General features: G+C 45.6%; 1 protein-coding gene across 1 annotated transcript in view; it reads right to left on the bottom strand.

Moving 5' to 3' along the window:
• XPO4 (exportin 4) overlaps window positions 1-22,838 on the bottom strand; it is an 83,068-nt gene that overhangs the window by 41,895 nt on the left and 18,335 nt on the right. The window contains exons 2-4 of the mRNA XM_075266039.1: window positions 19,638-19,743; window positions 18,805-18,946; window positions 14,115-14,253 (exon numbers count right to left, since the gene is read on the bottom strand). Of these exons, the coding sequence (XP_075122140.1) occupies window positions 14,115-14,253; window positions 18,805-18,946; window positions 19,638-19,743 (387 nt within the window). The remainder of the gene's footprint in view (window positions 1-14,114; window positions 14,254-18,804; window positions 18,947-19,637; window positions 19,744-22,838) is intronic.

The following is a 22,838-nucleotide window of genomic DNA, read 5'->3' as shown; positions in this document are numbered from 1 at the left end:
CAGTTCCAGTAGTTCAGTACTTCTGGCCCCGCAAAAAAAAAAAACACTCTATGCATCCCCGTACAGCTGCAGGGTCACCTGTCAATGTGGCCTTGCACCTGTTGCAAAACTACAACTCCCATATATTAAATATTTTACCAGTTTTTGCTTCAAAATTTTTTTTCCCTATTTTCCTCCTCTAAAACCTAGGTGCGTCTTATAGTCCGAAAAATACAGTAAAAGTAGGAAATGACTGTGACACACAAACACATTCGGTATCCCTGTGTCTAAAAATGCACAGGCTAATGAATATAGGATCTGCAGTGCTCCTGTTCCGTCGGGAAGGGGTTAATACTGCAGATCCCCTATATTCAGCCAGGCTGAATTCCAAGTGGGGGAAGAAAAAAAACAGTCCTCAAGCTCAGGGAAGGGGCAGACAGACAACCAAAACACCCCCTCCCCTTCCCCAGCAACTACTGCACCCAAAAACTCCGACCATTTTAATTTTTGAAATTTTCCAGTAGCTGCTGCATTTCCCCCCCCTCGGCTTATACTCGAGTCAATAAGTTTTCCCAGTTTTCTGTGGTAAAATTAGGGGCCTCGGCTTATATTCAAGTCGGCTTATACTCGAGTATATACAGTAAACAGGGAAAACTCAAAATGACTGTCACGGGATGGTTAGAGTCTATACTATAGGCAATGTGTAATATATATTTCATGTGGAATGTATTCTCTAACCTGTTGTAAACATCAGTGTGTAGTTGGCTGATTCGGGTCTAGTGTGTTAGCACATTGTATGCAAATACCTCTAACTAGTGAGGACAATGGGTGGAGATAATCTGATCAGTGTCTCCAAGAAGATGTTGGACTGTGCATTGTCCATAGTAGACAGGGAGTCTGCTCTCCTTGGTATAGGTGAGGGGGGAAGGATCTGTGACTCAGCCCTTCCCACCCCCAGATATAGGAAGTAACAGTTTAGTATATAGATATAGCTAGCAGTTAGTATGTGTTAGCCGGCCTGTGCACAGCTCTGTAGAGAGCCAGGATTTAGTTACAGGACCAAGGAACCAAAGTTATCATTGGATTGTGACTTCTGTGGACTTATTGTTGTTACGGTTGATGTGACCGCCGCCGGCTACTAACTTTGTGGATTACAATAAATTGCTGTTGTCTCCCGACCTCTTGCGTCCCTGTTGATTCAAAAGACCATCCGGAGGAAGACGTATACCTTCGCTCCGTGACAATGACCATAAACAAAAAAATAATAATGAAACCGTGGTTATCTAGAGTTAGGTAAAGAAGATGGTGTGTATGGAGAACTGGAACAGTCAGAGAAGATGTGGTCTGGGTAAGGAGGTGGTCTTCTGGAAAGGTTTCATTGTACTTTATTACATTATATTTTATTTTTTATGTTCTATTTTTATATTCTATAAAAGCTCTGCTTCAGCTTTTGTCTCCTACCACTGATCAGCTCATACAATAGAAATCTAAGGAGAGGGGAGGTGGAGGAAGTGAAGAGCTTCTCAAAGCAGAGAGACCTTTACACTACAGAGATTTTTTTTCCCCACAATGTCGCTGGGTTATCCGGTGTTACTATCCAGCCTACTCCTTTCAGAAATGCCTCATTTAATCCTATAGATGTCCTCATATTTCCGTCTCTCCTACTCCCCTCTCCATAGCCATCATTGTAAACTAATCTGCTTGTGTATGGAGTACGGTCATTCAGATAAGAAGACAGTAGTTATACTTGAAGACCTTTCATGTCCTCGGGCACCTGTGGTTTTATATACCGCTAGAAAGCCGACAGTGCGCTTAATTCAGCGGCTTTCCTGTTATGTGCCCGGGGGGGTAGCGCTATACTGTCAGAGGGGGCGTTCCTTACCAACCAGCCATGACGGCCAATTGTTCAGAGGCTTCTTCTTCTTATACAAGAGACTGGGACATTGTTCTTTATGGTAAATTGTAAAAATATATTGGCCATAAAACAAAGTACCCATTAAAACTATTGACTATAAGACACTGTATAACACTACTGGGGCCCCGCCGTGATTTGTAGGTGGTTTAATATAAAAGATAAATCAAGAATAACCATAAATGAGCCGATACAAGATAAAGGCCAATAATTGGCGGTTTCAGGCAGAAGAAGTAATTGCGTAAAACCGGAGACAGATTTGTGGTGATTTCTAGCAGAGATGTCCGTGGGAAGGTGAATAATGGGGCAATTCTCTTATTTACACATTATCAGAAGTAGCACGCTCCTCCAGAGGAATCCTGAACAATAAATCTCTGTGTAAGCGAGCCGTCGGGCAGGGTCATTAGCGCCTGGCACAGTGTTGGCACACACTGCTACTGTACAGCAGAGCTCTGTGTGTGTTCTGACAGCCAGAGCCCTATGCAAGGGGGGCACTGCACCAAACTACTGCACAACTCCTACACAGACAGCTATACATTTATTTTAGGCTTTTTTCAGACCACATTTTATAGGATATTTTGCAAGTGACTTTTCAGCCTAAAGAGCCAGGTCACCATGATATTGCATTAAAGGAGACACAAACACTAAAAGATAAGATAAGATAATCCTTTAATAGTCCCACATTGGGGAAATTTCAGCGTGTTACAGCAGCATAGTAATACAGATACAGGATAATACACAGTCATATATTACAGACGTAGACACACATAAGCTGAGAAGAGAAGATATACTAGGAGTCCATGGCAGCTAAGGAAGAGAAGAAGAGAAAGAGGAAGACCTCATGGTCATCGTCATAATCATTAGTTCTCTGTGCGGAGTGATCTTCGCTTGGTCTGATGTAGATTATACAGTCTGGTCGCGGTTGGAAGGAAGGACTTGCGATAGCGCTCCTTCTCACACTTGGGGTGAAGCAGACGGTCACTTACAGTGCTGCCAAGTCCCATCAAGGTCTCATACATGGGGTGGGATTTGTTCTCCCGCATGGAGGTCACCACAGACAGTGTCCTTCTGTCACCCACCACCTGTACTGGGTCCAGGGGGCTCCCCAGGACAGAGCTGGCCCTCCTGATCAGCCTGTCAAGTCTATTTCTGTCTCTGGTTGATATACTGCTTCCCCAGCAGGCCACACCGAAAAAGATGGCTGAAGCAACCACAGAGTTGAAGAAGGCCCTAAGAAGTGGCCCCCAGACTCCGAAGGCCCTCAGCCCCCTGAGCAGGTAGAGTCTGCTGTGGCCCTTTCGGTGGCAGGAGCTGAGATTTATGAGACACGTCCCCTATTCATAAGATTCTGATCACTGTGGTTCCAGACAGCTAGAACCCCAAACAATTAGGAGAATGAGGGCCAGTAAGTTAGCCTGTGTGCTCACCAGGAAGGCCATGTGTGGACACTGTACCATCCTCTTCTATGGGGTTCCAATATATCACAGTGTTTGCGTTGAATAGAAGTGTATGGAGCTTTGGCTGGGCTGGAGCAGTAGTGACATGTGGCCACTGCAACATTCTTTTCTATGGGGTTTCCACAGATCACAGTCGCATAGAAGTGTATGGAGCTTTGGCTGGGCTGGAGCAACTGGGCTGTGTTGCCACTGCACCATTCTCTGCTATGGGGTTTTGAGTGAGAAGTGTATGGAGTAGTGGTGACGTGTGAACACTGCACCATCTCTATGGGGTTCCTAGATATCACAGTATTGGCCATTGAATAGAAGTGTATAGAGCTTTGGCCGGGCTGGAGCAGTAGTGACATGTGGCCACTGCAACATTCTCTTCTTTGTGGTTTCCAGAGATCACAGTAGCATAGAAGTGTATGGAGGTTTGGCTGGACTGGAGCACTTGGCTGTGTTGCCACTGCACCATTTTCTGCTATGGGGTTTCCAGTGAAGTGTATGGAGCTTCCAGTGAAGTGTATGGAGCAGTGGTGACATGTGTGAACACTGCACCATTCTCTGCTATGGGGTTTCCAGTGAAGTGTATGGAGCAGTGGTGACATGTGAACACTGCACCATTCTCTTCTAGTGGGGAATAGCTATAAAAGGGAGCAGAAGTAGCAGCCACTACTCAGATCTGGAGCGAGAGGAGGCCCATAAGGTCCCTCTGCCATGAATACCATTATTCTAAATGTCTCAAGGTAGATGAGGACCCCATTACAGATTCAGCACTGGGGTCCAGGAGCTTAAATCTATACCTTTGGCTGCCAGATATCACAGGAAAGTGAATTGGTTAGGCGTGAGACCCCCCCATGTTTGTTTGGCATTGAAAAAAAAAATTAAAATAAAATATATTTTACCTATCTATTAATGCCTCGTATGGCAGAAAACTGTCAATAAACAAATCACCCCATTATTTGATTGAGTTATTCAATTACAGTAGTATTCCGATCACAAATAGTTACTCATTACCTTCAGGATAGGAAATGACATGGTGGGGGTCCCAGCAGTCGGACCTCCATAGTCAGGTGATCTACTCCAGTCTGAACGAAGTGGCAAGTTGATAAACACATTCATTTCAATAGGAACCGCCAGAGATCGCCAAGGTACAACGCCCTGACACCTGATGGCGATTCTCAGAGAAATGAACAGAGTGACAACGGGCATTTCTGACCTTCTGGGTGCAAATCACCCCAGTAATCGGCAGGGGTCCCAGCAGTCAGTCCTACACGGATCAGCCAGTTATCCCATGTGCTAGATCCCTTCACGGTGACAGACATATGTAGGACTGAACACAAAGGAAAAAATGACGAGTTAACTATGGAGGAATTAAGTCTGTAGGTCCACAAGGAAATGTTGCACAAATCCCCCAAGGGCCGCTGCTTGTACAAAGTCAATAGACAGAACTCTATCCAATACCTCCCCACAGCCAAAGATTAAAGATGCACTGATACTATTTATGCAGGCTCATACGACAGCTGCGAGTCAAGCCCCAGTGCCACCAACTGGCGCATCCCTATACATAAATGCCTCTCATGTCAGTACCTTGACCTTACAGGCGCTTGTTATCTTAGCTAGCACGCGCCGGGCCTAATCCCTGTGGCCGGCCAATACCTAAACAGATCAGACTTGAATGGTATGAGTGTGTAGCAGCGACAATGCCCGTCCACAACAATGGCAGCTATGCCAACCTTTTCAGAGGTTAATAACTGTAAACAGCAGAAGCTGCGGTGCAGGGAGGGAAAGCGGGATAACAGGGCGCGCATTGTGTCTGATACATGACGGCACTAATTACCTGCGGCTCTCAGAGCTGACAAGTCAGGGTCAAGTGTCCGCTCTGTCACCACCCCATAAAGAACGTCTTGAAAGCATGGCCTCCAAATAAGCACGAAATACATTTACAAGCGTAAGGGCACTTCACAGGGTGTTACAATGCATGGGGGATAGAATGGGGGAGGGGGTCACAGGTTTACGCTCACGCTCTCTGTGTTTTTCGGAGGTTTCTCAAGTCCTATAGAGAAGCTCATCACGGAATCTGATCCAGTTTTTGGCTCTGAATTATGGTTGCAAGACGCTATTTTGTAAGCATCTGAATCTAGCCTTGCCTCTCCGTTGTTCTGGTCCGTCGGAGGACCACTAAGGCTGGGTGCACATCTGCATCGAAGACTCTGCTACAGAAACCTGCAAAAATTGGAGGGGGGAAAAAAAAGGTTCTGCATGAATGACAGAGGGGTCCGCCACAATCGGATTAGCTGTCATACAGTTTGTATTGCACTTGAGAAAGGGTGTTTGCCTTAAACGCGTCGTGTCTAATAAACTGTTGATAATTCTAGGTGTGCTCACTTAAAGGGGCTCTATCAGCAAAATCCTGCAGATAGAGCCCTACATATGCGTGCATAGCCTTTAAAAAGGCTATTCAGGCACTGTAAAAGTTAAATTAAACTACCCCCCCCCCCCCCCCGTTTTAAAATAACTTAAAAAAGAATGTTCTCTACTTACGGAACTTGCACCCTGGGCGGGCATTCAGGGTGCGCCGTCTTCTTCTTTCCCGCCTCTTCTTCTTCTGACGTCTTCGGGTCCCGTCCTCCTCCGGCGCTTGCTCGCGGACACTGATAAAAAAAAAAAATAGCCCGGGCGCATGCGCAGTAGCACGCGGCTTCTACTACGGCTACTGCGCATGCGCCCGGGCTATTTTTTTTTAATCAGTGTCCGCGAGCAAGCGCCGGAGGAGGACGGGACCCGAAGACGTCAGAGGAAGAAGAGGCGGGGAAGAAGATGAAGACACACCCTGAATGCCCGCCCAGGGTGCACGTTCCGTAAGTAGAGCACATTCTTTTTTAAGTTATTATTTTAAAACGGGGGGGTAGTTTAATATAACTTTTACAGTGCCTGAATAGCCTTTTTAAAGGCTATGCACGCATATGTAGGGCTCTATCTGCAGGATTTTGCTGATAGAGCCCCTTTAATCCCTACTCCTCCCGGGTTATCCTGAGGAACCACTGTAGCATAGAGAGGTCCGCCAATCTCCATGTGTAACGGCGGTAACGGTTGTACCGGTCCGGCTCTGTGTCGTTTGAGTTCCCACACAAACCCAAATGACAGAGCCCGGCACTAGTGTGAACTAGGCGTCAAATAGTGGAACAAAATGACTAATGGGGTTCGTCCGTGTCCGTAATTTTAAAACCGAAACTGGTGGAGGAAAGTCTTCTATGCAGTACTTTTTCTCTCTCTACAAATTTTTAGGCAGGCGCTGTGCACAGATGTGAACGTAGCCTTACTAGTTATGGAGAAAGATTGCTCAATAGGCAGAAGGAAAATGAGACAAATTGGGAGTTTTCACCATTAGGTTCCATTTCCACGGAGTAACGCGCCGCTCATTCTGACACGTGAACACGTATCAGAGTGAGGCACTTCAAAACAGATCCCATTGACTTCAATGGGTGCCCGCTTGCGCGTGCTACACATTGAAATCAATGGGAGGCTTTGTGACCCATTGATTTCAATGTGTAGCGCGCGTAAGCTGAAAACCATTGAAGTCAATGGGATCTGTTTTGAAGCGCCTCACTCTGATACGTGTTCACGTGTCTAAATGAGCGGCGCGTTACTCTGTGGGAACGGGGCCTTAGGCTACGGCCACAAGTGGCGACCAGCTGTGAGATATCCTGCAGTGAATATGTCCATGGCAGACAAGTTTGCTTTTGCTGTGGGTGGCAAAAGTGTTTTTCAAGCTTTGAAAGGGTTAAAACCCGCTGCGGAAATTGACGTGTCCCAAACCCACGGCGCATTCTTTTGAGCCAAGCCCAATAGAGACTACAGAAGGAATGGAGAATATATAGGAAGTTCTTATACTTCTTCCTCCTGCTCAATCCACTCCTGGCTTTGGCTAAAAACCGCTGCAAAATCTGCTACAAAAAAGCTGCATTTCCGCAATGTGGGGCCTCAGCCTATGTAGACAAAAGTTACCCAAACCTGTTGATCCTGGAGGTGCCTGCCCTTTACCTTCTATGTATGGGGACCCTCCCAAGAATTATCAGTTAAAATATTGGAGGGGTAGGATTTTAGGGGTATATAACCTGAGGTCAGGGTTGTGTCCCAAAAACATTCCCCCCCCCCCCCCCCCACTTTCAACAAATGTACGCTTGGCCAAATGGATCATACACGTATGGGGGAGTCAGGAGGAATAGGATGAGAGCGCACCCACCTAATAGCAAGACATAGGCTGCATTGAGTTCTGGGTCTGTCACTCCTTTGATGACACCAATGGCCGCTGGCCTGTGGGGCCTCATGCATTGCAGGTTACAGCGGCCACCCATGCGGGACATCCCGCAGCAGACCGGTCTGCAGTAAAAACAAACTGGTTTTCACTGTGTGTTTAACCCCTGCAGCAGTTTGGAGCCTGCAGATTGATGCCGCAGCAGGTTATCGACCAAGTCATGTGCACCCCCAGCCTTAAATCAGAAGTTTCCACATATTTTTCTATAGAGATTGTTTAAATGGTCAGTATGTGAGTGGTCTACATTTATTTTTTTTATTCTTTTTGCCCCTTTGGTAGCCCCCCGTCCCCTAGCAAGCCTACAGTAGCTAACACATGTTTCGCCAACACAACTGAGTGATCTTTCATCATTGCTGCTCATTCACCAAGAACAAGTCACTTCATAGAAATGCTTGTAACTCTTAAGAGGGACTCACTTTAAATGAGGAGAATCTGGACAGCGAAGGAGCAGCTGCCTCTATACAGGCGGCTATGTAGAGATCAGCGGGGGAGCCGGAGCGGGCAACAGTGCAAGTGAAACAAGAACAGCATTAGGGTTATGGGATGAAAGGTCAATGGGATAACAAACACACACGGCAGATGCAGCGGGCGCTTGTACCCTCATTAAAGAGGTATTAGGGACTATGACAGAGGAGGATTAGCCGCCGGCAAGGCCGAAAACACTGCATTGCTGCAGACTAGATTGTTAGGAGTCAATTCAATGACAATTTAGGAGAACATTGGCGGCTGGAATAGGTGACAAACTAAGGAGGCATAAAATGACAGGAGTAACATCTGCATCTAAAAGGTACGAATTGATGCCATGAACAATATATACACTGTGCGTGTATACAGATCAATATCTAATATAATAATGTGTATGCACATAAGCGTGTGTATACAGGTCATGTTTGTGTGAATAAGGCCTGAGTAACCTGTGCCTTTAAAGAAACATTGCGCCTAATGCCAATGCAGCAGCTGGGCAAGACTGACGTACAGCACCCCAGTCTTATGTCACAACTCTATCCATAGGATAAATAGCTGATGGGTAGGGGTCTGACCACTGACGATATCCCCATAGGGCAAAGAGCTCACCACTGGCTGTATGGCTACCCCATAGCATAGAGGATACATTGCTGTTCGGTGGGATCCGCACATTGGTGACCCCAGTGATCCGGAGAATGGGGAAAGTGGATGTCTCCCATTGAAGCGATTGGGAATGTGGATGCCTCTGGTCCTGCATGGTCACACCAACATTTAGTCTGGGAACACTCCCTGTTCTCCAGATCAGTGGGGGTCTCAGCAGTCAGACCCTAAATAATGAGGTATTTTTTCAGATGCGACCACCTCTGACTCGATGGTTCATGTGCCGAATCTATGGCATAAATCTAAGTGCCTGAGAAGAGAGCTGGCGTGTATCTTGCTTTATATTAAAAAAAAAAAAGTTCCTTTTATTTCCTCTTGTATACTTTCAGTAGCACATGTCAGCAAAAGGTAAACGTCAGGAAATCCTTCTCCGACAGAAGACTGAAATGTGATGTGATCAGAGCCCCATTGGTTCTCGTGTGCGGAGTGAAGATCTTACCCATGTAAGCACCTCTTACAATAGCCGCATTCTCCGGCTCGGCAGCCTCCTCTTGTTCTCGGGACGGATTGTCTTCTATAATCTCCTGGCACGAGCCCAGTAGCATTATACCCCAAAATAAACTTCACAAAAGGTTAGCGCTAACAAAGGCGGCTCAGCTGCTCCGGTATAGGGACAGATCAGCGAGAGGGGAGCCATCAATCACTACGTACACAAGAGATAGATTGCTGCCCACACACATCAGCGTCTCTACACACGGAGCTGTGGTCGGGCTCTTACATATATGAGGATTAGAAAACACGAGCCATTTGAGGAAATATCATTAACCCCTTAATAGGCTTGTCATACCAATAGATTGCCAGACCCAGGGCTGTGAAAGACGTGTGTGAATAAGGCTTTAGACATTCACTGTAAAGAATATGCAGTGAAAGGGGTTATGGACACTTGTCCCCAATTCAAAGAACGGGAATCAATGTCTGATCGTCGGCTCCGCAAGTGATCAGGACAGCGGGGAACCTAAAGGCCCCCTATGAATGGAGCGCCAGTGTGTTTGTGTGGTCAGCACGCCATTCACTTCTATGGGGCGGCCAGGACTGTAATCTCTGGGAGCGCCCGCAGCCCCATAGCAATGAAGAGAGCGCCGGTCACGCACGTGCACTGGCACTCCATTCATAGGGAGGTCTTAGGGGGACTTTCAGCCCCCATCATCCTAATCCCTGTTGTCCATCGTTATTTATGACATACGCTGTGAATACGCCATAAACAACCAAAATAGGAATACACCTTTATGCTGATTGAGGTCTAGATGGCACCAAACATCAGGACTGGTATTTGGTTTTAATTTTTTACAATCTGGATAAGGTGCCATCCCATCGCTGGGACCCCCATCTATAGGGAAAAAGTTGTCTCTGGAGCCCTGGGGGTCTGCAGGGTGAGGCAGCAGCTGCAGTCATACCTAGTATATAGTAAGGTAGTCCTGAAGGTGCAGCGCTGACACCATTCAAGTCTGTGGGAGCTGCAGAAACAGCCAAACAAGTCATAACCCCATATATGAAATTGAGGAACCCAATGTCCAGGAGGCGTCCTGGGTCCAGCTGCTGGAGCAGGATGACGCAGTGTCTGGGGCCGTGCAGATGTTCCCAGCTGCCAGTACAAATGGCAGTTTTATCACAGCCCTCAGTCCGTGACATCCTTGGCTCTGTACATCATCATTCTGGCTTCTCAACCTGTTCGGGGACTATTTGAATAGTATTTGCATGTCAACCGGAAAGAATGTGGATTGCATGCTGGGGTCATACGACACGCCTAAAATATGAGCCTTATACCAATGAAAGCTTCCAATGTGCTGGAAATGAACACTCTACGCATATAAATATATATATATAAACATATAAATGCAACCACCCCTACAAACCAAGGCCCTGCAGAATGTACATGTGACCGACATGACATAATTTATTCATTAGTCAGTCCTCGTGGCGACATTCTGATGGTCACGAGACAATGTCATCACTTCTCAGTCCAGAGATGGATTCACTCACGACACAAGACCACCTTGGCTAATACAACATGAAGACTATGAAGCCACTTTAGAACCCCTGTATATACTGTATACCCTACTATCATAGCAAAAGTCTGACCAACATTCTTGCGATCACTGTGGGGTCCCAGAGGTCAGACCCCCGCCATCAGATATTTAATCCCTATCTGCATCCTAAGTGTGGTCACCCCAGAATTTACCTTTGCATAGAAAGGCAGCATGTCTATATTGGGTGCAAACACCTCAATCACCTTGTATGATCTGCTGTTACGACGAGTCACATTATGTTACTTATCCATTTCTCCTTCCCGTTTGTCATCTACTCCTTTAGGGTTTATTCAGGTAATAAGGCAGTAACATAACCTTAATATATACTAAAAAACAAATAACTCCCATATATAGAGTAAAAGCAAAGCCCAAGACCCATCATGGGTGTAGCTACTGTAGCAGAAGGTTTAAGAAGGGCGAATGATGTTACTACTTACTACCAAGGCATACAGACAGGGGTTGTCTACAGGAGAGTCCCTTTAAGCTTATGGGTGATGTGGAAAGAACATAGAAATGATCAATTCTATAGATTTCAATTAAAGGGGTGCTCCAGCAATTATACAGCAATCAACCCATCTTTAGTACAGGTCATCGATTTGTAAATGGAGAGACCAGAACTGCCGAACGCAGATGTGAACCGAGCCTGAGCAGCTGTTGCACCATGTGACTGACAGAACGGCGCAGGGAAGACACCGCAACACTCGAGCTGCCGATTAGCAGAGGTCCCAGGTGTCGAGCCTTCACATATTAGTAACCAATCTTAAGGATAAGTTATCAATAAGTAAATCCCAGAATACACCTTGATGCTTTGGCCCCATGTAGCTAGCCACAGCTAAAAAGCACTGCAGGAAGAACCGTGGCAGAACCACATTGCAGATTTTCCCGTCAAAGTTTTCCCAATCCCCTGAAAAATTTATGAACAAGGGAAAACCCTTCGCTAAAATCTGCAGTAATAGTTACTATACTATAAACTGCTGCACGGACACCTGGCATTACTGTCAGCACAATCGTACTAAGTCTATAGTAAAGAAACCATGTAAGAAAAAGTCACAAATCCCAAAATGCTGCAAACTAGGCATTCCACTCTGAAGATGATCAGCAGTCTTGGTCGGTTGTAAAGACAGTACAGGGCACCCGGGGTTAATAATCCCCTCAACCACGTACATACCAGGGATGACATAACCTATTCCCTGACCTCTCTGTAATGAAGCCTGACCTTAAACAAGCCAGATCCTGGAAGGAGCCACTTATACGACACCAGCAAAACATTACACAGCGTTACCCTACAATATGGAGGACTGGGGAGACCAACGAGAGCCAGAATCTGCTGGAGGGGTGGAAACAAGAACCACAGCCTATTACTACACATTGGAGAATAGGAATCATGTGTATGGCCTGGAAAAATATTCACTTACCTTACAGGACTATACTGTGGTCAGTCACTTATTTTAAGTCACAAGAATTGTTTTGACCATGTCCTTCTCCCCTTCAACCCTCTCTATATGGACTTGGGGAATCCCATTCAGAGCTTTACCAATAAGACACCTAGGGTATATACAGTCATGGCCAAAAGTTTAGAGGATGATACAAATATTAATTTTTACAAAGTCTACTGCTTCAGTTTTCCTAATGGCAATTTGCATATACTCCAGAATGTTATAAAGAGTGATCAGCTAAGTGCTCGTTCACATCTGCGTCGTCGGTCCTTATTGCAGGTTTCCGTTTCCTGCATAAAACAGATGCAGGAGACGGAAGCCTGCAGGAGACTCTCTCACCCATTCATTTGAATGGGTGAGAAAGCTGTCCGGCCGTGCGCGGCAGTGAGCGTTTTGCGCTCTCCGCCGCGAAACCGGGTTTTATAATCCGGACACAGAGTCGGACATGCAGTACTCTGTGTCCGGATAAAAAAATCCGGTTTTGCGGCGGAGAGCCTAAAACGCTCACCGCCGCGCACGGCCGGACCCGATCTATGGTTTCCGTCTTCTGCCATGCAGAAGACGGAAACCATAGTACGGAGACCCCAGACGCAGGTGTGAACCCAGCGTTAACAGCAATTACTTGCAAAGTCAATATTTGCCTATAAAATGAACTTTATCCCCCAAAACACATTTCAACATCATTGCAGCCCTGCCTTGAAAGGACCAGCTAACATCGTTTTAGTGATTGCTCCATTAACACAGGTGTGGGTGTTGATGAGGACAGGGCTGGAGATCAATCTGTCATGATTAAGTAACTAATTAAGTAAGAGACTCTTGGAGCAAGGCCTGGTCTCAAGGAGGGCAGCAAAGAAGCCACTTCTCTCCAGAAAAAAACATCAGGGACAGACTGATATTCTGCAAAAGGTACAGGGAGTGGACTGCTGAGGACTGGGGTAAAGTCATTTTCTCTGATGATTCCCCTTTTTGATTGTTTGGGACATCTGGAAAACAGCTTATTCGGAGAAGACGAGGTGAGCGCTACCACCAGTCTTGTCTCATGCCAACTGTAAAGCATCCTGAAACCATTCATGTGTGGGGTTGCTTCTCAGCCAAGGGAATCGGCTCTCTCACAGTTTTGCCTAAAAACACAGCCATGAATAAAGAATGGTACCAGAATGTCCTCCAAGGTCAACTTCTCCCAACCGTCCAAGAGCAGTTTGGCGATCAACAATGCCTTTTCCAGCATGATGGAGCACCTTGCCATAAAGCAAAGGTGATAACTAAATGGCTCAGGGAACAAAACAGAGATTTTGGGACCATGGCCTGGAAACTCCCCAGATCTTAATCCCATTGAGAACTTGTGGTCAAGCATCAAGAGATGGGTGGACAAACAAAAATCTACAAATTCTGACAAAATGCAAGCATTGATTGTGCAAGAATGGACGGCTATCAGTCAGGATTTGGTCCAGAAGTTGATTGAGAGCATGCCAGGGAGAATTGCAGAGGTCCTGAAGAAGAAGGGTCAACACTGCAAATATTGCAACGCTGCATTAACTCATTCTAACTGTCAATATAAGCTTTTGTTACTCAGAATATGATTGCAATTCTATTTCTGTATGTGATAAAATCATCTGACAAACACACAGAAAAACCAGAGGGAGCAGATCATGTGAGAATATAAGATTTGTGTCATTCTCAAAACTTTTGGCCATGACTGTAGACACAAGGTAAGGGGAACTGAGTGTGGGTGCTGAGTGTGTGCCATGTCGTGAACACATAAAATAGACCTACACAATGTGGCGACGGTACATAAGGACGAGTCCAAGTCCAAAATGGATTAATATATTTTTTGATAAAATTACACATAAAAAGTTCCTGATGTCAGCCGTCACTTACCACTGTGGGGTTACCACTGCTGATCAGTTGGTTGACTTCGTGGAAAATGCTTTTACAGTCAATGGATTTGTCTAAAGATCCTCTCTTTACTATGACCGCTACTGCCAGCAGGATCTGTTCTCGTACGTATTTCTGAAGGCTAAAAACAGAAGAAGAAAAAATATAAGTAAATAAAATTAGTTTCAGAAACTTACACACACAAAAAAATCAAAAATATAAAAGTCATAGGGTAATGTTCACATGGCAGAGTTTGGCCTCAAAATCAGCAACTTCCCTCTAAACCAGCCCCTATTGATTTCAATGGGAGGCAAACGCAAATTTTTTATTTTTTTCTGCTAGCAGGAAAGAGATATAAAAGTCATGCTCACTCTTCAGTTGTGTATCACTGTGTGAGCAATTAAAACGTAACTTAAATTAGACACTGGAAAAAAAAAAAAAAAAAAAAAAAAAAAAAAAAAAAAATCGACCTATTAGTGAATAGCGAGTCCAAATCAAGTCTGTGTGTAGAGGAGACCCACTGAGATCAGTGTGGGGGATGGTCAATGTAGTACAATCCCTGAAGTAGTCTCCGAACCTTACACAGGACAGAGATATAAATGTATATGTTGATACTTCATGATAAAGGTGTGGACTAAAACGAACACCTCTTCAAAATGCCGTGTGAAAAAGGCAATCCAGTATACCTCAATTTATTTTATCTTCAGAGAGATAACTAGTCTGAAGTATTAAGTATATACTGTGGCAACAATAAGTGTCAATGGGGTCCGCACCACAAGCATGCTGTAAATAGATCCCAATAAACGGATAAACACAGCTAAAACATGCTGCACTGGCAAATTACCGTATATACTCGAATATAAGGCGAATTTTTCAGCACAGTTTTTGTGCTGAAGAAGCCCCCCTCGGCTTATACTCGAGTAGAGAGAAAAAAAAAAAATATTTTTTTTTTTTCCGGGGGGTTGGGGGTGTCTATGACCATAGAATACTATACTAATACTATAGAATCTCCCATAAAATAGTGAGGAAAAAAAGAAAGTTTAAAAAAAAAAAAGTTGTAAATCCCTCCTTTCCCTAGAATACATATAAAAGTAGAGACTGAGACACAAACACATTCGGTATCCCTGTGTCTGACAGTGCCCGGTCTACTGAATATAGGGGATCTGCAGTGCTCCTGTTCCATCAGGAAGGGGTTAATAGGAGCACTGCAGATACTCTATATTCAGCCAGGCTGAATTCCAAGTGGGGGAAAAAAAACCAGTCCTCAGGGAAGGGGCAGACAGACAACCAAAACATCCCCTCCCCTTCCCCAGCATCTACTGCACCCAAAAACTCCAACCATTTTAATTTTTGAAATTTTCCAGTAGCTGCTGCATTTCCCCCCTCGGCTTATACTCGAGTCAATACGTTTTCCCAGTTTTTTGTGGTAAAATTAGGGGGGGGGGTCGGCTTATATTCGGGTCGGCTTATACTGGAGTAAATATGCTAGATAACCAATATCAAAATGTTGGTAGAAATCCCCCTGGGCCGATAATTAGTGCTAGGGTCTCTAACCAACATGTAGCAGGTAAGTATAAGCCTAATATAGAAACAGGGGATCACTGGTACTAGCAAACGCTGGATACATGTAAGGTATCGCTCTTCAGTTGGATTTATTAGGCCGAATCCACCTAAAGTAAATGGGAGACTCAAAAAATACCGCCTGGCAGGGGCAAAATTTGATGTGGAATTTGGTCATGCAGGGAAAAAAAAAAAAAAAACAACTTCAAATTCCAATGTGTGAACAGACCCATGGTTGGAAGAGATAAGGGAGAACTGCAAGTATGACAAGATGGATCCAGTCATTATTACTGACTATTACTGACTGACATTTCAGATCTAAAGCGCCTCTGATCCAGTGTCCCTATGATAACTGTTCCTGTCACATGCTATGGCGGTCTAGCTTTGTCATAGGGAATACAGCTATCATATCATGGGACTGAAGTGACTGGAAGGCCTGCCATGAAGAAAAGGTTCTGTAGCTCGCACATCTCCACTTCTCTGCCCTCACCTAAGCAAGCCATGTCCCTTGTGCCTGGTCAGGCCATAACTTGGTTACAATCGACATTGCGTTTCAGCCGTCCACTACCACACGCCATAACTGGCGACTGAAGGAGTCTCCCTTGACTGTGTGTGTGTGAATCGGAGATTGTGAATATAAATCCAACCTCTTCGCTGACCATATGCTGTTCATTATCACTAACCCTCAAGTCTCTCTCTCAAATTTAATTAACATAGTTTAATAAACTGGGAAACTATCAGGCCTTAGGCTTAATACAACCAAGTCAGTGACCGTGCGCTGCAAGGACCCACCTGCTACTCCTACATTAATCTCCCTGATCTTTGGCTTTCAAACTAGTCAAATCTCTTCCTTATTTAGACGTTAACCTCTGTAACACCTTAGATGAACACTTTAAATGGAATTACATCATATCAATACCAAAACTCCTTAACCCCTTCCCGACATATGCAGTATTAACATGACGGATGCTGGGTGTTTAAAGATGGTGATCGCTCGAGAGCCTGGCAGCCGCCATAAGTGCAGGGTGTTTGCCGTTATATACAGCAGATACCTAACGTTAATGCCCACACCAATCGCAAGCATTAACCCCTCTGGCGCCTTGGTCAGCTTTGACCGAGGCGCCATTTTACCGGTGATGTCATTTTCACGGGGATCCCCGGCACCTGGAGCAAGCTACGGGGCCTGCATCCCGTTGTTATGATAGCTGGGAGCCTTGTGAAGGCTCCCAGGCCTGTCATTCAATACGTTTTATTACAGGATACTCTATGTAACCTGCAATAGAACTGCTGGATTTTTGCAGTGCATTAGCATTGTAATGCATTGCATTAGTGATCAGACCCCCCCCCCCTGAGGTTCAAGACCCCTAGGGGTCTGATTTAAAAAAAAGAAAATAAAATTAAAAATGAAACTCTCCCCCTTTCCCTATAACACATAAAAGTACTTGAATACTGTGAAACACATATACATTAGGTATCTCTGTGTCCGAAAACGCCTGGTATACAAATCTATAAAAGTCTTTATCCTGTACGGTAAACGCCGTAGTGAGGAAATTTACAACAAAAAAAAAAAAAAAAAAAAAAAGCAAAGTGCATTTCTTTTTCCCCCACTGTGTTGCCTCTACTAAAAATTTGAATACCAAGTGATCCAAGCAATAGCAATTCCCCAAAATGGTGTCACTAAAAAGCCCCACCCTTTCTTAGATTAGACGTGTCATAATGGTTACCTTACTCCCCCATTCTATATTTTTTTTTGTTTAAATTTTATTTGGGCCTATAAAAGATTGCTTATAAGTCGCAGTGTTATGTTTTATCATACGAGACTGGGTGGACTATCGGTTCTCCACCTTTACAGATATTATGTAGTCGTCTGCCTTTCCCATCTTATTGCTATGTACAGTGACCACGGCCGCCCCCACTGGGTAACAGAAGATGCACTGGTGGCTCCAACCTACCTGCAGGCCCCTCTATGGGCCTCTCAGTCTAAGGCCTGCACCCTTCCGATTGGCGCAAAGGTGTCTGACTTATGTTGCAGTTGTAGCGGACGGTTCTTTTTCAGTATGGATTGCAAAATCCAATTTCACCTCTAATCCCAATCTTTTATAACCCCCTCTTTCCCCCTGTCCTCTCTCTCGGGGTGTTTATTTGGTGGGAGATATGCACGGATTAGTCGACATTCTCTGTAACTGGTGGGTCTTCACCAAAGACTATTTACTAGCACGTATTCTCCGCTTCCTTCAGAGGACCTTTCGGACTTCTACGTTCCTTCATCCCACTAAACCCAGAGATGTCTCACACTAGCTTCGAGAGGTTATGTTTGTTTAGAGCAGCTGATAGGGGTTCCCTTACCTATACCTATGGATTGCTCATTGCTCCCCCCTGACAGTAAGCTCGACTTTATGGTGGCCTGGGAGCGAGCCCTCACAATTACCCTGACCTAAGCCCAATGGGTCGATTGCTGCACATCTATTAGCAAAGGCAGTGGCCAGGTCACACTCATGGAGTCCTCTGTAAAAGTTCTACACAGGACATTTGTGGTTCCCTGTAGACTCCACCAATTTTTTCCTACACTTTTGCCCTTTTGCTTTCAGGGTCGTAATGCTTTGGGAACTACTCTTCTATGGATGGTCAACCAATGGCATTGGGCATGACCACCACACATGATTGCGCAATGGCTTTTTGGATTGTCCTACCCAGTTCAAGCCTCCATATTTAACGCCCCCCCCTCGAGGATTCTTAGTTGACACTTTGGCTACCCTTGCCCTTGTTCTCTTTCTTCCTTGACTCTTGATTTTTCTTCTCTTACTTGTCCCTTATTTCATTTGTAAGCTACCATTTGATGTAAGATATTGTTTGTTATTTGATGCCTCCTCTTTGATAATTTACCTCTTACCCTGTATGACATGTTATTTTCTACGCTTCTTCTGGTGCTGTAATTCAATAAATACCTTTGAAACTAAATCGCTCTCTGACCCGAAATTCTACCTACTGTCCACACCTCCGGTGACCAACATGTTCTTACAAGTTTGCTAAAACCGTGAAACCCAATGCACTGAACGCCCCCTAGTGGTACACAGTAAAAGTGTGCATCTACGGATTTCGAGCCGCCTCTGCAGACTGGTAAAGGGGCACTTACTTGGGCCTTTGTAAGACATAAGTTAATAGGAATGTTCGGAGTGACTCTATGCTACTTTTCTCCAGCAGGATCCATTCTCTTACGACAGCTTCCATTATCGCCGTGGCAGCTTGAAAAAGTACATAGTCCACTTTACTAGTTTCTGTGAGGGGTAAAAAAAAGACGGGTTAGTGTTGCTATAACGGATAGGTTGGCGGTCGATAAAATAATGACCGCAGGTACCCAGTATAAAACATCCAGTTATAGTTTCGGCGTTCGGCACGGTTAATATCTGCGCTGGCATTTTGGTGCTTCAGTTCTGTTTAGGAACAATAAAACCGCCAACTCCTTCACGTGTCTAATAATAATCGCACCAGCCGACTATACTGGAATCGGTCAGGTTTCGGTCATATAAATGGTGCCATTTTTTCTGCTACTTTTGACAGAATGTGCAATGAGGTTCCCAAGGGTGCAAAGTATGCAGATAGCGGGGCTGAGCCTTGGCTTTTGCTCGTGTTTAGCCCTGTATCCCATTGAGCTCAAGCATGAGGTATTGTGCCATGGTTTCTGTAGTGATTCTGCCACAAAATCTGCGGCATCATTTTCAGGTTGGTACCAAACCCCAGGTCATGTGATCACCACTAACCCAAATCCCCCAACACCTTCTGCCTCCTCTCCTGGGTAGCGACTTGGACTAGTGAGACTGTAGTAAAGCCAGATCCAGAGAAGGTAAGACTATACAGACTACCTGCAAAACCCCTTTAACTTAAAGGCTCTAGGGAAAACTATCAGACTGATGCCCCAGAAAAGACAGCAAACCCATCACATCCGCCACTAATGCAATCCATACTCACCTAATATATGTTTGCATATAGCAAAGGGGGACTTTGATTTTCTAAAGGAGAGGAATATGTGTTCTGCATGCTGCCGTTGTTCATTGTTGACCATGGATGGCGGGGCCTGCAAGAGCAGAAAAGAAACATCACATCAGGCAAGAAGTCCAAGTATGTCGTCTTCTGTTTCCTGGAGGATTTGCTTCCTTGATGGTACAAAATTTTTTGAGAAAAGAAGCAAATCTTGGGCCTGAGTCAGACAATCTCCATTGTATCAGTTATACAGCCTGTATTACGGCTGCAAAACCCATCCCAAGCGGAGGTCCAGTAACCTGAACCAGCAGCATAAGCTATCCCTAGGGTGCTGCTAGTGCAAGTCAATAAACCCCCGGTTACGGCAAGATTACGGGCATTAAACGGTCAGTCATCTTTACTAATATTATAAATGTGAAAGTCTGTGTGTTTGGATGTTTGTTCCGCTATCACACCCAAACGGATTTCAATGAAATTTTGCACATACCTAGAATGGCACCCAGAAAAGAACATAAGCGCCTCACAATCCCCGTATATTGCCGGGTTGCTGTCTGCGAGCACAGAATTCATGGTCTGTGTAGGCTGAAAGACCGGAGATGATGTCACTACGTCAGGAGCGGGGCTCCGAATGGAGCAGGCCACTGCAGGGGCGGAGCTGTAGAGCCACAATCCAGCCACACACTCACATGAAGAAAATGGGTCGTGCATGCCGGCAGCCGAGAGCCACACATGCCGGCATCACTGGAGCGTGGTGTGGACTGGTAAGTACGCCGAGGCCCCAGGGGTCAGAAGGGGTAAACTGAACTGTGCCAAGCTCCCGCAAACCACCGTCTACCTGCGCTGCGCACCGTGCATGGCCACAGCAGCTGCACAGTCTGCCAACCCTATGCACCCCTGTAACCTCAGCACATGGGGAGCCCGGGGTTGCAGGTTTGAGTGGGGGGGTTGGTTTCTGGAGGGCAAAAATGGGGCACAGGGTGGGAAGGGGGGGTAGGAGCCCGAGGTCAGGGGTTGGGGAAGGAAGGAGGGAATGGGGGAGCGGGTAGAGAAAAACAGTGGGGGGCCTGAGGTGAGAGGAGGGGAAGTGGGCTGGCGGGGCGCAAGGTGCAGGTCCATGGGCGCACTGGTGTTGGATGGGCCCGCTGCATTCACAAGGCAAAGGCAGGGAGGGGGGGGCGGAGCGGCACTGCAGGTGGGGCACGCAAGGGGTGAGGGGGCCACGGACGAAGTCGCGGGTATAGCTAGTTGTAAATATATTAGCCCAAAAGTTTAGGATAGGTAATCAATATTAGATTTTACGAGACCCAGAACATTTGGAACCGCGCAGATGACCGTGATTTGTGCTTCTCATTCACCATACCAGCTGTAGTGGCGAGTGTAGGTACTGTATACTGTCCTATAGGGTGTGCAGCGCTGTTCTATAGAGTAAATATTAAGGAGAGCCGCGATGTGTCTCTGTACAGGTGATCTGCGGGGGACCCGAGTGTTGCACCTACAGATCTGACATCGCTTATACTTAGGTCACTCAATCAATATTAGAAACCCTTTAACACAGCCATAATAAAGTAGGATATCTTCTAATCCCAGCCTATTATAACAATGTATTGAGCGCCATCTTGAGGACATATACTGTCATTACACCAAACTATAACTAAACCAACACCAGCAGTATAAGGCCCCATGCACACAGGGAAGTACATAAACCATTTTCCCAATCTGAACGTTGTCAGCAGACAGGACTTTTTGCAACAGTGATCTGAGACGTTGGGAGTCGCTTCTTATTGCAGCTAGACTTCATAGTGGAGCGATCAGCTAGTCTATTTTCCCAGGTTCAGGACAGGACACATTTCAGTCCTGTCCCCCTCCATGAATACATGAGATTTTGAGGGCTATAACTTTTTCTTTTGGGTTAAAAATTATTTTATTATCATATATTCCATGACACAAAGGCCTTTTTTTTCATATTTGCACTTAAAAGTCTTCCCCTCTTCCTCGTGTTACTTTTTAATTTTAAAGGATAAACTAAAAGAACTGGCAACGTTTCGTAAGCGGCGAAACTTAAAGTCACCGGATTGTCAGAAAATGTCCCTGGGATGAACCCCCCGGATGTATATAGCAGGTATGTACAGTAAGTAGGCCAAACCTCCCACTCCATTATTATTATTGCTTTTCCTTACAGCTTAACCAACTCCTGCTCTGATGCCTTTCAGAGATGAGCGAACCCTGTTCGGAACAGCCGTTCCGAATAGCACGCTCCCATAGAAATGAATGGACGTAGCCGGCACACGGGGGGTTAAGTGAACGACCTCCGGCAAAAGTCTGCATGCCGGCCGCTTGCATTCATTTCTATGGGAGCGTGCTATTTGGAACGGCTGTTCCGAATAGTGTTCGCTCATCTCTGATGCCTTTATAAATGGCTGACAGCCATAGTCAGGAGCAGTGGGAAAAAGAAAAATCATGTGAATATAGGCTAAGACCACTCGTTGCAAAAAGCTTTGGATTGCCGATTCTGCTGTGTTGTTGTGAGCCATAGGTAGGAGTGCGATTAACAGGAGGGACTTCCAAGCGCTTGCAGGAAACATTGCGGTGTTTCACAGTAAGGGCAAGTGGACGGGATTCTAGCAAATCCTAAGCCCACTTTGCAGTGAAAACCGCAGAGCGACGTGGTTTTGGAGATCGCAGCATGTCAATAATACCTACGGAAATGCGGGTGGTTTCCCCATAGGTATAATTGTAACAAAGTCCGGAGGAAAACTCTGCAAACCTTATGTCTGTCTAAAGCGTTGCAGGAAGAACCGCGATGTGTTGCCGCCACGGTCTTTTATGGCAGCGTTTTTTTATTGCATGACGTCTAGAGATGAGCGAACACTAAAATGTTCGAGGTTCGAAATTCGATTCGAACAGCCGCTCACTGTTCGAGTGTTCGAATGGGTTTCGAACCCCATTATAGTCTATGGGGAACATAAACTCGTTAAGGGGGAAACCCAAATTCGTGTCTGGAGGGTCACCAAGTCCACTATGACACCCCAGGAAATGATACCAACACCCTGGAATGACACTGGGACAGCAGGGGAAGCATGTCTGGGGGCATAAAAGTCACTTTATTTCATGGAAATCCCTGTCAGTTTGCGATTTTCGCAAGCTAACTTTTCCCCATAGAAATGCATTGGCCAGTGCTGATTGGCCAGA

The sequence above is a fragment of the Leptodactylus fuscus genome, chromosome 2 (assembly GCF_031893055.1).
Source record: "Leptodactylus fuscus isolate aLepFus1 chromosome 2, aLepFus1.hap2, whole genome shotgun sequence".
Lineage (NCBI taxonomy): Eukaryota > Metazoa > Chordata > Amphibia > Anura > Leptodactylidae > Leptodactylus > Leptodactylus fuscus.
The sequence above is the reverse complement of the archived record's forward strand: the minus strand, read 5'-3'. Positions and strand labels throughout refer to the sequence as shown.